General features: G+C 37.3%; 1 protein-coding gene and 1 long non-coding RNA gene across 2 annotated transcripts; one reads left to right on the top strand and one right to left on the bottom strand.

Annotated features, from left to right (window-relative positions):
• Positions 1-505: 505 nt before the first annotated feature.
• Positions 506-1,433, bottom strand: LOC136256737 (uncharacterized). The gene is made up of 3 exons (XR_010701629.1): positions 1,300-1,433; positions 799-900; positions 506-747 (listed from the first exon to the last, which is right to left on the bottom strand). It is a non-coding gene; the product is annotated as an uncharacterized lncRNA (long non-coding RNA).
• Positions 1,434-10,550: 9,117 nt separating this feature from the next.
• Positions 10,551-15,657, top strand: LOC136255304 (store-operated calcium entry-associated regulatory factor-like). The gene is made up of 9 exons (XM_066048032.1): positions 10,551-10,716; positions 12,350-12,447; positions 13,115-13,207; positions 13,881-13,991; positions 14,271-14,365; positions 14,620-14,837; positions 14,998-15,043; positions 15,090-15,253; positions 15,507-15,657. Exons 1-9 carry the CDS (start codon positions 10,653-10,655, stop codon positions 15,530-15,532), a joined length of 915 nt encoding a protein of 304 aa, XP_065904104.1. The 5' UTR covers positions 10,551-10,652; the 3' UTR covers positions 15,533-15,657.
• The last annotated feature ends 122 nt before the right edge of the window (positions 15,658-15,779 follow it).

The following is a 15,779-nucleotide window of genomic DNA, read 5'->3' on the forward strand; positions in this document are numbered from 1 at the left end:
ATGTAACGAATCTATTACATCCTTGTGAATTCTAGTAAAGGAAATATGTGAAATATAACCTTGAGTGTTAAAGCTAGTGGTATCACGTTAACATTCCAAGACCCTGGCTTTTCCCTTTGATCTGAGGTGTGGAAGTGATATATACAAACATATGTGTGTAGCCATGGAGTGATATAGTGAAACAGACAGCTATATATATTATGACTATTATCTGGATAGTGAATCAGGATAGTTTCTAATAGTTTAAAGCAAATTTATGTTAATTTTCCTTGATACAGATCTACCACATTTAACAATACTACAAACTTAATTTTCATGTGAATGTTAAGTTTGTTTCTATTCTAATTAAGTACTAGTAAAAACAAGCATGTTCACGATAAAATATACAATGTTTTTACAGCAAGTGATGGTGTCACTATAATATGTTGTTTAGGATGCCCAGGTAATAAAATTACTGTCCGTTTCAGCTTTAATATAGATACATGGTCTCTATAGCTAATTATGCACTTTTAATTTTTTACTCATTACCGATCACCACGCACATGTTATGCAGCATAGCTATTATACTAGTTTTATCATATTCTGTACAAAATACAAGCTGCATTATTATTAAGACGGCTATACTAAATCAAGTGTCTTCATTTATCAACTCAGCTAAACACGACTTGCACTACGTAAAAGAATCTTTCCATCTGGTCCTTTAGCCACCTCCACTAGGATGTATTTGGGCTCGGTTGATATTTGTACCTGCAACACAGTCTATTAAAAATGCCAATAAATTAAATAATAATTACTTACACGAACATTGCGCATTGTTATCATGCCTTGTGTTTCATCAAATTCAATAGCTTTGTACATGTCAAACTTTTCACCAAGTTTTTTCTCGACACTGGACTTCACCTGAAAAGTTAATCCAACAAAAGTGTGTCAGGTAGCTATATGTGTATACATATGTATTACATGTAAGAAACAGTTACTTTGCAATGGGTTTATGAATGCTGTATTGAGTTATATATGTTACTAGCCATGCCTGCCAATGCCTTAATAACATACACAGTCATATTATAGCATCAAGCATCCTACAGCCTATACTGCTGAAATATTCATCACATACTCATTTTTTTCTCAGATTAATCGCAACAGTTAAATCACCACATGTTGTCATTACATGCATATTATGCTATTCACCCATTGACATGCACTTTAGTATATACTGCCAGGGAATATAATAGATATAGCTAGACCTTAAACGTAAGTCACATTTAGGAAGATACATTACTATAGTAACTACTTCCATACATAATCAACTAAACGTTGAGTATAGTCATCAGCTGGCCTCATCTCCAGTCCTCAGTAACAATCAACTGCTATTGGTCAGTATATCACAATATTAGAGCTGCTCCACTATACACACCAACACTGCCAGAAGTGCTTTTATAGCTACTGTGAATAATTATGATGTCATGTTTGTCACAACAATGGAACAGCTTGTGACACAAGTTCTAAGAAAGGAACTTTTTTATGTTTGAAGATGTCATATGTACAGCATTATATCAGTGTTTGATCATGAGTTTCTTTGTTAAGTAGCTAGTTTCTTAATCTGGTCACTTATATGGTTATATGTATGATGTGTTGTAATTGATGTTAGCTACATGTATGTCATGTGATATGACCACAAAGTCAAAGTCTCAAAAGTTTACAATATTCTAAGAAAAGTACTTTTGTAATAATTGACATGTGTAATGTAGTTATACAATGTACGTACTTGTAGTTAATTCCATGCAGACATGTTTTCTTTGAAAAGACAATTAGTTCTTTAATTAGTGTTGTACAGATTATTCACTACACACATTCTCAGTACAGCCATGCTAAAGCTAATCACAATTAATCTCAGTGCCTGGTACAGTGAAACCTCACTTAGTGGCCACCTCATTATAGTGGCCAGGTCCAGAAAGTCCAAATGTATTCTCCATTATGTTACATTTATTTAATTTTCGTTAATAGGGCCACCTCATTATAAAGGCCAGTGACCACATACCACTGGTAAAACTAATACAATGTTCCCTCAGTAAAGAGGCCAGCTGAGCAGGCAGTCAAGGTATCACTGCAAAAGTTGCTGCTCTTAAGTGCACATTTTAACTACTGAAAGTGGTACCCATTATTCTGGCAGTATACTTCATGCTTTTCCAACCATTATGTCTCAAGTATTGCTGGAATAATTGGTACATCGTATGCTCCTACCTTTCTCTGTGATAAACTCTACATAGTGTGTTTAGTTAGATCAATTGTATACTGATGTTACAGTTGCTGGTTTGTTGAAAACCTCAATAATAAGGCCATTTTGTTTTATGGCTGCATTAATAAGGTTTTCGGTAATAGGGCCACCTCAGTAATAGGGCCACTTATCATGGGTCCCATAGGTGGCCCTATTAACGAGGTTTCACTGTACCTATATATTGTACATCGTCTTAAATCAATCACTCACATGTGCACTGCACTGTGCTCCATTCTGTTCCCTTTGAAGTGAGGTGTGAAAGTGGTACGTGGCTGAATATGAATTGAACTCTTGATACTTGTGTTGTTAGTAGTATAATTGTTTTGTGGATTTCTTAGCTCTACCTGTGCATACTACACCTAATTATCACACCTTCATTAATTTTTTTTGTTAATGCATTCAAGGCATTTCCAGAAGCCATCAGTTTTCTGATGACAACTTTTCCATCAATTCTCTGTTGTAACAATACGACACTTCATGGGAATGGATTGGTAGTTTTGTGGTTAAGTTGTGGAATTGGAAATGAAGGTAGTATAATGTTCATTGTTTTACGCTCATATTGATGTTTTGATTGATAAATGACACCTTGTGCAATGTACATCATGACACTTAATGGATTTATCCATTAAGCTTTGTAAACATCTTCACAACTTCAGTTTATATAGTCAAATCACACTTTGGTTTTCTGAGCCTATTTGCTCATCCTGACTCACCTACAAGTATGGGAAACATGTGAGTGTATTACAGTATATTTGGCCATGTGAATTTTGATCGTGAATTGTGACCCAATTTTGGAAAATCAATATTTTATGACCAAAATTAAGAATTTCAAGCAATTAATCAGTGTTACAATTATTAGTCAATAACTTGAATTACTACAACTTCATCGCTTCTGTGAAATAATGTAACAGATGCCAAACTGTCTTAACGGCAACACAGTGAATTGTGAATTTCTAATTATTTCATGTGTGACATTAAGGCCGATTTTCCAAAATTGGGTCACCTATGTAAGAATAACAACCAGGTATTATACTGAGGCCAAACATATCAGTGCAACAGCACATAAGCATGCAGGAAGTTTTGATTGTTCATTGTTCCAAGTGGATCAAATATAATTGATAGTATGATGTATTGCCTGTTCCCTTTGTGCAATGCATGCATATATTTCAGGAAAATCACTTGTGCCATGTTACAACAACTACATTATAATAGATGTGCATAACAGGTGCACAGTAATTGCTTTTGCATATGGTTAGTTGTACCTGTAAGTATGGCAAAACTTTACTATTCTCATTGTACTGTGCTAACTTTGCCTGTGAGGAAGTTGTCAATAGAATTAACACTATCATAAACATTGGTGTATAGTAAATTGTTCAATATTAAAAGTATAGAATTGGTCTGGTAGCTATATAGGTTGTTCCAATCAGAGGTGTAGCTACAATTTAGGCATGCAGGTGAGGTAGTTGCCTCACCAACTATTGGTGACTGAAGTCACTTAACTGAGAGCTATATTGGGCCTTTAGATGCATTGAAAGCATGCATTAACAAAGTTTATATGTTATTTATATTAATGCGAGTGAATAAAACTACATAATTAAGTTTCCTTCCGATGTCTTTCTTCATGTCCATGACTTATTTTTAAATACATATTGCAATGTTAACATCCACTTTCAAGCAAATTTGCTTCTTTTAGGTTCACTTTGCCATTGATCTTCTGACTTAGTCTCTGCAAGAGTAACCAATATGTTAATATGTGTTGACAGGTATCCAATTTATTCACATTAACATGTTTATTTGGAAACCTTATCATTACCTACATTTTATTAACCACATGTGCAGTATATATTAAGAGCAGCAATGTTGTTGTGTACCACTGGGTACTTGACTTATTGTGACCACCTAACTGAAGCCATAATACTGCTACCCACAACATGCCATATGTTGCCTATAGTTAAAGCTGTGTAGTACAAAGTATACATTCAATAATAAGGAAACAATACATTGGTGTTAATAACACTGATAGTATTAGCTAACTGCTATATATGTACATGATGTCTGACTTGATACTGAGTAATATCAAGCACCACCAGCACATCTTATTATCATGTTAGGTATCCATATTTATTAAAAGTAGTGTAAAAATAATTAGAGATCGCTGAAGAAAGTAAGGAAACAAGAGTCAAACAAGCCAGCATATTAAACACACAGAGATATCTATTATTTAGGCTCAAATTAACATTTATACATTCTCAGTACTTACCTGCCCCTAATTTATGAAGAAACTACTGTTTTTCCTTAGTTTCTACTATATCCATTGACTCCAAATAGAGATCTCTGTGTGTTTATCATGCTGGCTTGTTTGACTCTTGTTTCTTTACTTTTTTTCAGCGATCTTTGTTCCCATGTTTTTTTAAAAACTATTTTTACACTAGTTATATATTGATAGCAGCTTTGATTTGAACTTTAAATAAGGCCAGAGTGTCGCTTTCAGTCAAATCACCAGGTAAATGATTCTAATCTTGGAATGCTCTTGGGAAGAAGCATTATGTAGTAATCACCGCACCATTGGTGGTATAACAGGGATAATGAAGTAGAGAGGGGAGTTGATCATTGAGTTCTAGTGAAGTATGGTGGGATCTGTAATGCTTATAAGATCATATTATAGATTTATAAAACATGGCATGTGTATGTCTGCATGTTTATAAAGGTGGGCCATTATAATGATTCCAGCATATAAGTGACAGAGCTTTATACTAGTTAAATTGTCCATCTTATGGCTTTTCTCTATATCTTTTCTAATAGCTATACTGAGATCCACACTGAAAAACAGCATTCTAAGATAGGATGAATTATAGAGCTATTCATTTACGGCTATTGTGAGCTGCTATATAAGGCCACTTGAAATGAGAATATAGTTTCCTGTCCGAAAATGTTCAAAATTTGGTGAGGGAGGGAGGTTTAATATCATTATTACATCAACAATGGTTTTCAATATAGAAAGGAGAATATAAACTACGTACAAACACAATTTCAAAAAAAGTATACACTTAGCTACACTGAACTCACAGTACTCACAATTCACAGTAGCTAGCTACAGTTTGTTATGCTTCCTATTCTTTGTGTTAGGAATTTTACTTTTATCTTCACATGACTTGCACTGTGGATAAAATGGTTGAGTATCACTCCATGGTAGGGTTGAGACATATAATTCGAAGCTTTGTTCAGTGTCATAACATTCGTATGCTATTTTACCCCACCAAAGCTTTGTTACCATGGATACTAACATGTTGAACCAGTTGCACAAGTGTTGTCACTCCTTGTGGAAGCTGCCATTTACATATTTTTGATATAGTTATAGTTTAAACAATGGTTACACTACAGAATGTAGGAGTTTGTACTACAGTGTACACCCCAAGAACCATCAATTATGTTCATTAATTGTTGACATGATGTTTGTAACAAAGCTTCGAAGCTTCAGTAACATTTTCAAAAGAAGCTTCAGAAGATGTATTTGTGTACATTCTTTCCAACCCTACTCCATGGATCCACTGGACCAGAGCAGTGTATGCATATATCTTTGAACTTAGCTGAATAGTAGAGCCTAGCTTTCTACTGGGTCTTCACAGGTGAGTTTACATACAAATACGATCTTTTTTAGAAATCAGAATCCTAAAGCTGTGCTCCACATGAAAAAGACAGACTATTCAGTCCTTGTTCCACTTCAATTTTCTCCAGCCTTTTCAGCTTCCGCTTCACGTATAATAGATGCCACATGTCATACTCATTGCACAACAGCATCACGTCAATGTTTTGACATGTTGAATGCTAGCTGAAAATGGAAGAGATTTGTCTTTTGATGATTTTTCTTGCTTCAAGGTCTGTGCTCTTCGGTTGATTTTGTTCCAAAAGTGTCAGTAAACTCCTTGTAGTGATCCTGGAATAGGAGTGATCCTGGAACAGGGTCTGGAAGATGATTAAGCTTTACAAACACATCAGGTGCAAGTCTTGGTGGTAGACAGATGTCAGTCTAATTCACCGCATTTTATTGTGTCATAGAAGTAGTGTCGCTGGGTACACGAATGCTCAATAAACTAATCAACTTCTGGCTCAATTCTTTGGTACTAAACTTATCCTTTCTTGAGTGGGAAAATGCTTAATCGATCGTTAAAAGTGTAGTCCATAGGCCATCCAGCTCTAGAGCACCTGCTGCTGTAAATGTACTGAACTTCTACCTCTTCAACTCCAATCTGTTAGCAATGTTGGTGAGCACAACCTTCACTGGTAAAATAGAGTCCAATAATGCTTCCTTGAATGATGGATTTCTTTCAACTACTGCTCAGAGGGCTTTCATAGAGTTGCATTTCTCCACTTCTGCTTCCATCTCCTGTGGCATTTCTTTTTGAGCCAAAGTAATGGCTTGCAAACCTATGTTAAAAATTGCATAATAGGATATCTGCATGAATGGTAGGGAGCTGTTCTTACAACACAGAAATAGTCAAGATCCAGCTTGCAGAATAGTGCAATCAATTAGCAATGCTGTCTTCACAGATATGTAATTTACCCCGGCTGTAATCTGGACCACCATCAGAGAAGATGAACAAAACTGGTTTCGTTGTCACTTGAGTATAGCAATGGTGTTTGCTAATTCTGCTGAATGTCTTAAAGGTGCTGATGGTTCAAATTTCCCTGCTTTAACCTTCTCCAACATACCATTATCCACTTATTTCAGAAGGAATTTCACACAATAGAACAACTGATGGAATTATGCTGAAAGTTGTGAAATCATGATCTGAACTCTGTAAGGATATACCTGAGTGTACAATTACTTGCCTTCCCCATTCAGCTGATGAGACTAGAGCATCTGGCTCACCCACCTTTTTGTCATCAATGCAAGCAAAAATTGCATGGTCTCTTACCAGTAAAACATATTCCCTTTCATAGTGAAACAGACATGCAGTGTAATGAGAGTCTTCATGCTGCTTACTCCATTGCCTCTGTTGAACCATGTGCTTTACTTTCAAACAACCCGTGTATCATAATTGTGTATGACTCGACTGACAAGAAGGAGAGAACTGTAAACGTATCCATTTATCACTTGGCACAGGTGTGTTGAGTGGGCATCTCTTGACTACTCTTTCACAAAGATTTTGTACTGATATTGCCTTGGCTATATGAACAACTGTAGAATGTTGTCTGTCATCAACAGCTGTGCCAACTTCTTCCTCAATGTATTCTTTTGTACAAGCCTAAAATTGATCAAATTAGTTTTTTGCCATAATACGTCCTGAGGTCATACAAATGAGGCATCCTCTAAATCAAGCATTGTCAGAACACGATGTTCAATTTCTTCTTGGGACAAGTTTGTTGCAGCTGAAAAATCACACACAAGCTCTTTATATTATAGACGTCTAACAACAGATTTCTTGGCATTCAGAGATACTAAACCAAATATAGTATCTTTTCTCATTGCTCTGGTGTGATATTGTGAAATGTCCTTCTTCAATAATGGGGTGACAAATTTTCAAAGTATCATGAAAGTTTGCAGCTGTACACTGCAAAATCCAGTGCAAGTCACCAATATTGCGAGTACTGTACATGTACTATGGGTATGTTAAGGCCTTGCTGAAGTATTTGAGTCCATTCATAACGTCTCCTGTGGTTGTCTGGTAGCTATGGTCTTAGATCCAAAGGTGTGTTTGGCTCTATCTGAGTAATTGCATCAGAAATCAAAGACAGAATAGGAGAAGGTTGATGGCACTTGTCTATGTATGAGAGAGAAAGATTGTCAGCAATACTCTTGGTTACTTGTTTCGAAGAATGAATTGTTTGAATTCGTGCTCTTTTGTCAAGCAACAGATCATGATCAGCAATTGAGGAAAGTGACCATGATAGTTGCTCTACATCTTTCTTGAGTGAGAGCCATATTGGTCTCGACCAAAATGGATTTCACAGACATGCAAAAAGAGATCGAGAATGGGAAAGCAGCTCTTCCCTTGACATTGACTTCCTTACATGCTTCCTGTGTTTGTGACTCTCTGGCTAGCTGTATCTCAGTGGCAGATCTAGGATTTTTAAAAGGGGGTTTCTGAAAGTTGATATAGCTGAACAAGGCATCTGATGACATTTCTCCAGAAATTTTTGAGATTTTAGAAGCTCTGAGGTTGGATTTTAGGCTACTTTTAGTTAGCAATTATAATAAATTCAATGCTTTAAAACTGTAAATACTATAGCTAACTATAGGGCAAAGGTGGTGACTATAAGCTGTAGCTTTGATTGCTCTATTAGAGTAGTTACTTGACCGCTCTATTAGAGTATCTCGATCGTTTTTAATGCAGTGGCCAGTGGAAGGTGAAAAGTGAAGTGTTGCTGAGGGTTTAATAGCTATAAATGGTGTCAGTTAAGTGCAGCTGCATGCATGCTACTGAAACACAGTGGTATATAGTTGTTTGATATGACAAATTGTCAGTACAACAATGTTTATGTATTTAGACTTCCACTGAGCTAATATTAAAAGAGGGTTTCTGTCAAAATTAGTACAGCATCATTTGGAGTGGCCTAATGCTAAACAGTCTGGAACAGTGAAGGACTACATTTCAGCTGCTATAGGTATTTGCTGAGTTGGATATTCTGGCAAGGTCTTTCCGTACAGTGTGGGCATCTAATAACCAATCATATGCATCAGCAAAATAATATTTTGATGTGATTAAGCTATGCACAATAAAACATGATTTGGGTCCAAGACTGTACTCTGGGGGACATAATTATACTGTGCGTAGATCTATTACAATTTGTTGAGTTCTCTTAGCCTGCTGTTAGCCATTATGTACATGTACAGTAGCTTACCATTAATATGCTAATTTGTGTAATAGGCTGACAAGGCAGGAGTGAGGAACCATGTTGAGGGCTTTGAAGAATCCAACATACAGTATTATGGTCTATATTTGGTGCATACAAAAGGGGTAGAGTTTGCAAATTGTACAATAGAAGTATGGAACTAGAAGTGTGGATCACCTTATGATGTGATTTGAGACATGCCGTACAGCTATCACAAATTTGGCAATATAAGCCCAAGCTGAGCCCAGCCCAAGCTCTCAGTGATCTTTTAATGCTTCATTTTCCTTACTTGTGATCCCTGGCAGCTTCTAAATGCTGAACTGAGTCCAAAGGCAAGTCAGCTCCAACATGGCCACTGATCCTGAGCTGTTTTGTGTGTTTTGTGAACAACACTGCCAGAACCTGAATCATGAGGTTAAATCGGTGTCAACCGGCGTACTGCCAATTTCACTATGAATAAAGGAGTACCTGTTGATTGCTAAGCTAAGGCCATACCTATTTGAAAAGTTGTTGCAGGGATTTATTTTACAACAAAATGGGTCGGTTGGTAGGCAAAAAAACAAAAAGAACAGTAACAAAAAACAGCTAGTTATAATTTTAGATGTGCACATGCTAATGACTTCTGGTTACAAGCCATATAGTAGATCAGTAAGTCACACTAAAGCTGTATGCAGACTTATCAAATCCCTTCTAATACATAACTATTAAAAACGGATAAACATAGCTAGCAGTAGTTCAATGAGCACTGCACTACTGCTATCATTAAGAAAATAAGAAGATCACGTGACACCTTAAATATTGCTGCAAAAGATTGAGATACTCTAATAGAACAGTCGGTTGGTACAATTTTAATCACAAATATAATGCTAGCTACCTGTAAATGTAAAACCAACGTGTTCCTCACTCCTAACGAAGAAAATCTATGATAGCAGTGGTGCAGTGCTCGTTGAACTACTGCTAGCTATGTTTATCCGTTTTTAATAGTTATGTATTAGAAGGGATTTGATAAGTCTGCATACAGCTTTAATGTGACTTACTGATCTACAGTATATGGCTTGTAACCAGAAGTCATTAGCGTGTACACATCTAAAATTATAACTAGCTGTTTTTTTGTTGTTGTTGTTGTTTTTTGCCTACCGACCGACCCATTTTGTTGTAAAATAAATCCGAGCAACAACTTTTCAAATAGCTAGGTATGGCCTAAATATCTGTCCGAGCAACAACTTTTCAAATAGTAATCTCTCGTCAACGATTTTCGTTTAGGTTCTCTGGCTCCAGGTAATGGGGCGGCCACGCCAGACTATCCAGTGTTCGCTCTAACTAGTAAAGATAAAACAACAACAGTACCTCTATCCCCTCTACAGTTTGATCCCCAACCACCTCGCCAGCCACCCACGCGCTCAATCACGCGGAGTGGGCGGTCACGAAGATGCGCCTACAAGGTATTTTTTGAGAAAAATTTTGTAGACGCTTACTGATTAAATTCGCCGTGTCATCCGAAGTCGTCACGAGTGGCGTCATCATATTTCACTGAAGTGGAAACATGGAACGTTCGTTTCTGTTAGTCCTCGTTGTAACCCTCAGTTTAGTCCGGAATGGAAGATGTTGTAAGTTTATTTGTGGTGTGTGGGCGTGGTGGTACTAGTCCAGAGATGACGAGGGGGACGCTTATGTGCTGTACGTAAAACTGTCATTATTTTATTAGTGGCACCATATGATTGAACACTTTTGTTTTGAAAGTGTTAACAATTTTTCAGACCGGTGTCTTGAGGCCATCTCTTTATACACAAAAACAGGTTACCATGTGTAAAACTGCATGGACATGAGCACACATAAAATCACCTCTTCAGACTTTTGTACTAATAAACAACTGTTTTATAATTGCCATATATTCCTTAACAAACTTTTAATTGGCTATTACTGACTGCAGATATTTTGTTCAGCTATGCTGAACTGAGGTATGGTCCTAATGTAATTTGTTTCTAAAGTCAGGGAATTTTGACAGAATGAGTTAGTCAACGGTATCAATTTGTCAACGTTTAATACATCAAACGTTAATAAGTGCCTTTATAAGCATGTGATTATTTTGATTTCTTGATTTTTGTCAACATAATTTGACAAAGCTGATGGAGTCAGGATTTATCTTTCTCTTCTGTCAGTGTTTCTCTGCATGCTGCATGATTGTACCATCATACATATATGTAAAAATGGACTAAGAGGAACAGACAATAGTGGTACCAAACTTTCCATGACAGGACCAAAAATTGTTTAATCACAACAAGTGATCAGTATACCAAAACATTTCAACCCATAACCTTCGGATTGCTAGTATGGCCATTCCTATTGGATCTTATGTTGTATGGGCAAGACCCCAGGGTAGGTATAGGTCTGTTTGATAACAATAAAGGTAATATTTTACCAGAAAAAGCCAGCATATATAGTGGAGTGTTCGCTAAGAAACTAATTTGTTTGGAAGATCTTTACCTTTTAAGTTTGTCTTTTAAATGTTTAGAACTTTAATCCCCACTCACAATTGCACTATAAAGTTACAATTGTCTTTTACTTGCTCACATGATATTTATTGATCATTATTTCAGGTTGTGAAAAGGACCATCAGGTATGGTAGTCTGGCACTGCCTGCCCCTTTGCAAAATAACTAAGGGTCTGGTGAAATGCAGATCCCATATCATTTCAAAGGAATTCAATTAGACAGCGTATGTATGTAACTGCTGGTTACATCAGATGATGCTCTCCAATTTGAATAAAAAGCATTGTGTTGCCATGGTGATTTCTGTGTCAACATCATTGATTGGTTAGCATGGAGTTTGGGTGCTAGAAATGATATGGGATCTGTACAGTGGAGCCTTTCTTAACAAACTCCCTGAATTAAGGACACAATAGAAAAACCTCCATAATAAGGACAAAATTTTGGTCCCAACAGGTCTGGTTAATACATTTTTTTACTTCTGAAAGAGGAAAACTTCTATATTACAGCAAAAGTGGCCAAAAATTCTGGTTCCCAAAATGTCCATAATAGAGAGGTTCCACTGTATTTCTCTAGTCCCTTACTATTTGTGAAGGAGCGGGCAGCACCAGACTAATAGATATAGCTTATCGGGAAGTGCCTGCTACTGTATGTGATCACGTGTTGTGTCCACATGTCTGGTTTTCACGTGCTTGGTTATTTAGAATATTGTAATGGAGAACATTTAGTTACATGTTGTGGTGTTTCTCTACTAGTTGGATCATCAGATAAAGTGAGACTCACTGACGTGTCTACCATTACTCTACACTCTGACAAGTTGACTACAGGAAGGAGGTCTTCTCCTGTACCTCAGGTATGATGTCATCATTACACTGTACTATAGTGACGTGTGTAGTATAGCATGTGTATGTGTGCGTGTGCGTGCGTGTGTGTGTGTGTATATCTTGTTTATGTATGTCTATAGCATATAATATAGCTGTACTTCCCTCTCACATATTAACCAAGAATTTGCTCTGTGTTATGGTATGAACCACCAGTACTTGTTACTATGGTGTGGTTCACGAGAGGAACACAGTGAAGTTGAAACAATACTCACAATAATACTAACAGTCATCATGGATTCACACAGCCACAAGGATCAGTGAATTTCCATACAGTACATACACACTCTATACACAGTCATGTTTGGTATTGCTTTACATATGGTAGGAATGCATTTATTTAGGTGTTTTAATTGGCAGTGCTTCAGATCACATACGTAATTGTACTGGTTTACAACTTACCAGGTATAAATGGTAACTAGCTATTTCATTGGTTAATATTGGGATCCCAGTTGGTCTTCTACATTCAATGTACAGCTCCCTGTTATATGCATGATTTAGCCTCCTTTGGGTCACCTTATGGGCCTGCAGATACAGGTAGTATGTGTGAGCTGCTAGTATGTTGTGTATGATTGTGAGTTTGTTAACCCCTTGCAGAAGAGTGGTTTGTGACTTAATTCTACTGTATCCATTGTGTAGTTGCAGTGTGTGGGTGGTACAGCTGGTTGTCATACCCACAAGCCGAGGGTGGTCCAGTGTTATAATAGAGGCTCAGATGGGTATGATGTACAGGTGAGCATTAATTAGAAATGAATGCTAATGATTACACCATAGCGTAATGATTAATTATTTATCTTTTGAAAATTGATGAGGAAAATATTGACAAATGTCCTGCACCAGAAGTATTCTAAGTAACTAGTCACGTGAACTTTGACGAGGAAAATTTTGATGAATGCCAATCAAATTTGTCAAAATTTCTCCTGTCAAATTATTATGCTCTACGGTAGATAAAACTTTGGTAATAGCCTTGTACAAGTGTATTTGGTGAAATAAACTTTGGCAAATTCAAACTCAACCTTATTGGTGGGTTTAACTTTGCTACATGAATTCCCTCTAGATAGTATATCTGATTCAATGCTTGGTAAATTAAAGTGTTTATACATGCAGCTACACAGGCAGACACACATCAACCATGAGTGTCCAAACATTTGGCCATACCAGTTAACACAGCTGGGTAGACTAGAGCTATGTGGGTAACTTTAACTAGCACTTGCACTGCATGTGCACACACACACACACACACACACACACACACACACACACACACACACACACACACACACACACACACACACACACACACACACACACACACACACACACACACACACACACACAACCACACACATTACAGACATACAAAGACACAATACAAGCATGTTATATCAGTTATTTGTACCACTAGTGGGAGTGTAAGGCGGACATGGACAAGAGTTACCAGTTTGGCAGGATACAAGTGTCTTGTGAAGGATATGATTATCCTGATGACCCATATGTGTTGAAGGGATCATGTGGGGTGAGTATTGTAGCAGTGGTACCTCTGTGTAACGGACGCTTTAGGACTTGGCAGGGATAAAGTATCCCTAAGTTATTTTTTTACTGTACCTGGAAAATTAAGACACCTTGATAACAAGGATACTATTGGTTGTTACTATTACACTGGAACATGTTACTTGAGTACATATACTAAGTGCCTGGATATATCCAGGCACTTAGTTAAGGTCCCACTAGTACATAAACTGACCTCAGTATTATTGTATTTGTACTCTACACTCTCTATTATGGTGGTCAATAGCTGGAGTATGAGATAGACCTCACCGAGGAGGGAAGATCTTATGGTGGTGGATCACATGATCATCATCAACAACATCATCACCGCCATAGTAGCAGGTCTGTTTGTTACTTGTGCAGTTACTGTATAGCAGTATTGAAGTGGTAGAAAGATAGTTTTTGGCAGTAAAAATTGCAGCTACATGTCTTTATTAGGAATAAAATTTTGTATGCTTATGACATTTATTCTCTCAAAAATTTCTAGCCTTATATTGTATGGTACTTAGTGACTGCTGAGAATTTGCTGATATTTTATGCACCATGAACTCTCTCAGGGGCTGATACACTTTATAATTTACTGTTCCATGTTATAGGTCAGGTAGTTCATTTGGAGACATGATAGTTCTGCTCATTCTGGTGGCCATTGGTTATGCTATATACAAGAGTTGTATAGCTAGTGGCAGGAACCGTAACACCTCCTCATCATCATCATATCAGTCAGGCACCTACCCGACTAGCTCATCCTATCCATCAGGGACTAGTTATTCTTCACACAATGCTAACAGTGGAACTGGAGGAGGATTTTGGACAGGTAATGTGTGTATTACTGTAGCTACAGCAAACGTGTACTTTTTGAACTCAGCGTGTGTATATTGTACTCTTTCAGAAGTAAGATGTCCTTATGTTGTAGGGTCCCTTAGATGTCCCACCATATCACTGTCTAGTATGTTATTGTCATTTACCCCATACAGGAGCAGCCACTGGTGGAGTACTAGGTTACTTGTTTGGCAATTCCAGGTCAGGACTCATTACATCACTATGACATCATCAATAATAATAATAGGAGTAATCGTGGATATGGTGGAGGATGGGGGTCTGGCTACAGGAGGAGTGGGTGGGGCTCCGGTGGAGGGGGATGGGGCTCTACAGGATACAGCAGTGGGTGGGGCTCGTCTGGTGGAAGGAGCAGTTCTAGCAGATCATCAAGTGGATCACATACCACATCAGGTTTGTAAATGTCCCAATCATAGGAGTGCGAGTCCTTTAATGGGCAGACTTGTGAAAACTCCCGATTTGGGACCCATTTACGTAGTACTGCATTGTAGAGTTAAATATCACTCGTAGTTGCACTTCTGTGGCTTGCAGTTATATTAAAGAGAAGTTAAAAAGTCCAAGGTTACCTTTCCTGGCAGTTGTAGTCTTTACATATGCTATACATCAACAAACTAATATAGTGTAGATTACAGGTCATGTCTTACAGGGTTTGGAGGAACCAGTCGCCGATAGAGCCTCATGGTACAAGAATTGTTTGGACTCATTCATTGTGCAATACGTATTATACACACAAGTTTTTTTTACACTTTACCTGTATATCTGGTGTTGTATTTGTATACTGATCACATTACACTGTACCCTTGGTGAATAACACTCAGCGGACACTTTCAATCTGACCATCCTACCAGTAAACTTGATTGTTTACCACAGCACACTGCAGTATTTTTTTTGCTTCACGTGGCTGTGTGAGTTATCACAA

This window comes from Dysidea avara, chromosome 5, assembly GCF_963678975.1.
Source record: "Dysidea avara chromosome 5, odDysAvar1.4, whole genome shotgun sequence".
Classification (NCBI taxonomy): Eukaryota; Metazoa; Porifera; class Demospongiae; order Dictyoceratida; family Dysideidae; genus Dysidea; species Dysidea avara.

Bases quoted from the DNA above. Each gene is read 5' to 3' on its own strand.
- LOC136255304 (XM_066048032.1), top strand. From the start codon at position 10,653: ATGGAACGTTCGTTTCTGTTAGTCCTCGTTGTAACCCTCAGTTTAGTC. The intron at 13,208-13,880 runs GTGAGCATTAAT...TTGTACCACTAG, and splicing joins CAGATGGGTATGATGTACAG to TGGGAGTGTAAGGCGGACAT. The intron at 13,992-14,270 runs GTGAGTATTGTA...GGTGGTCAATAG, and splicing joins TGTTGAAGGGATCATGTGGG to CTGGAGTATGAGATAGACCT.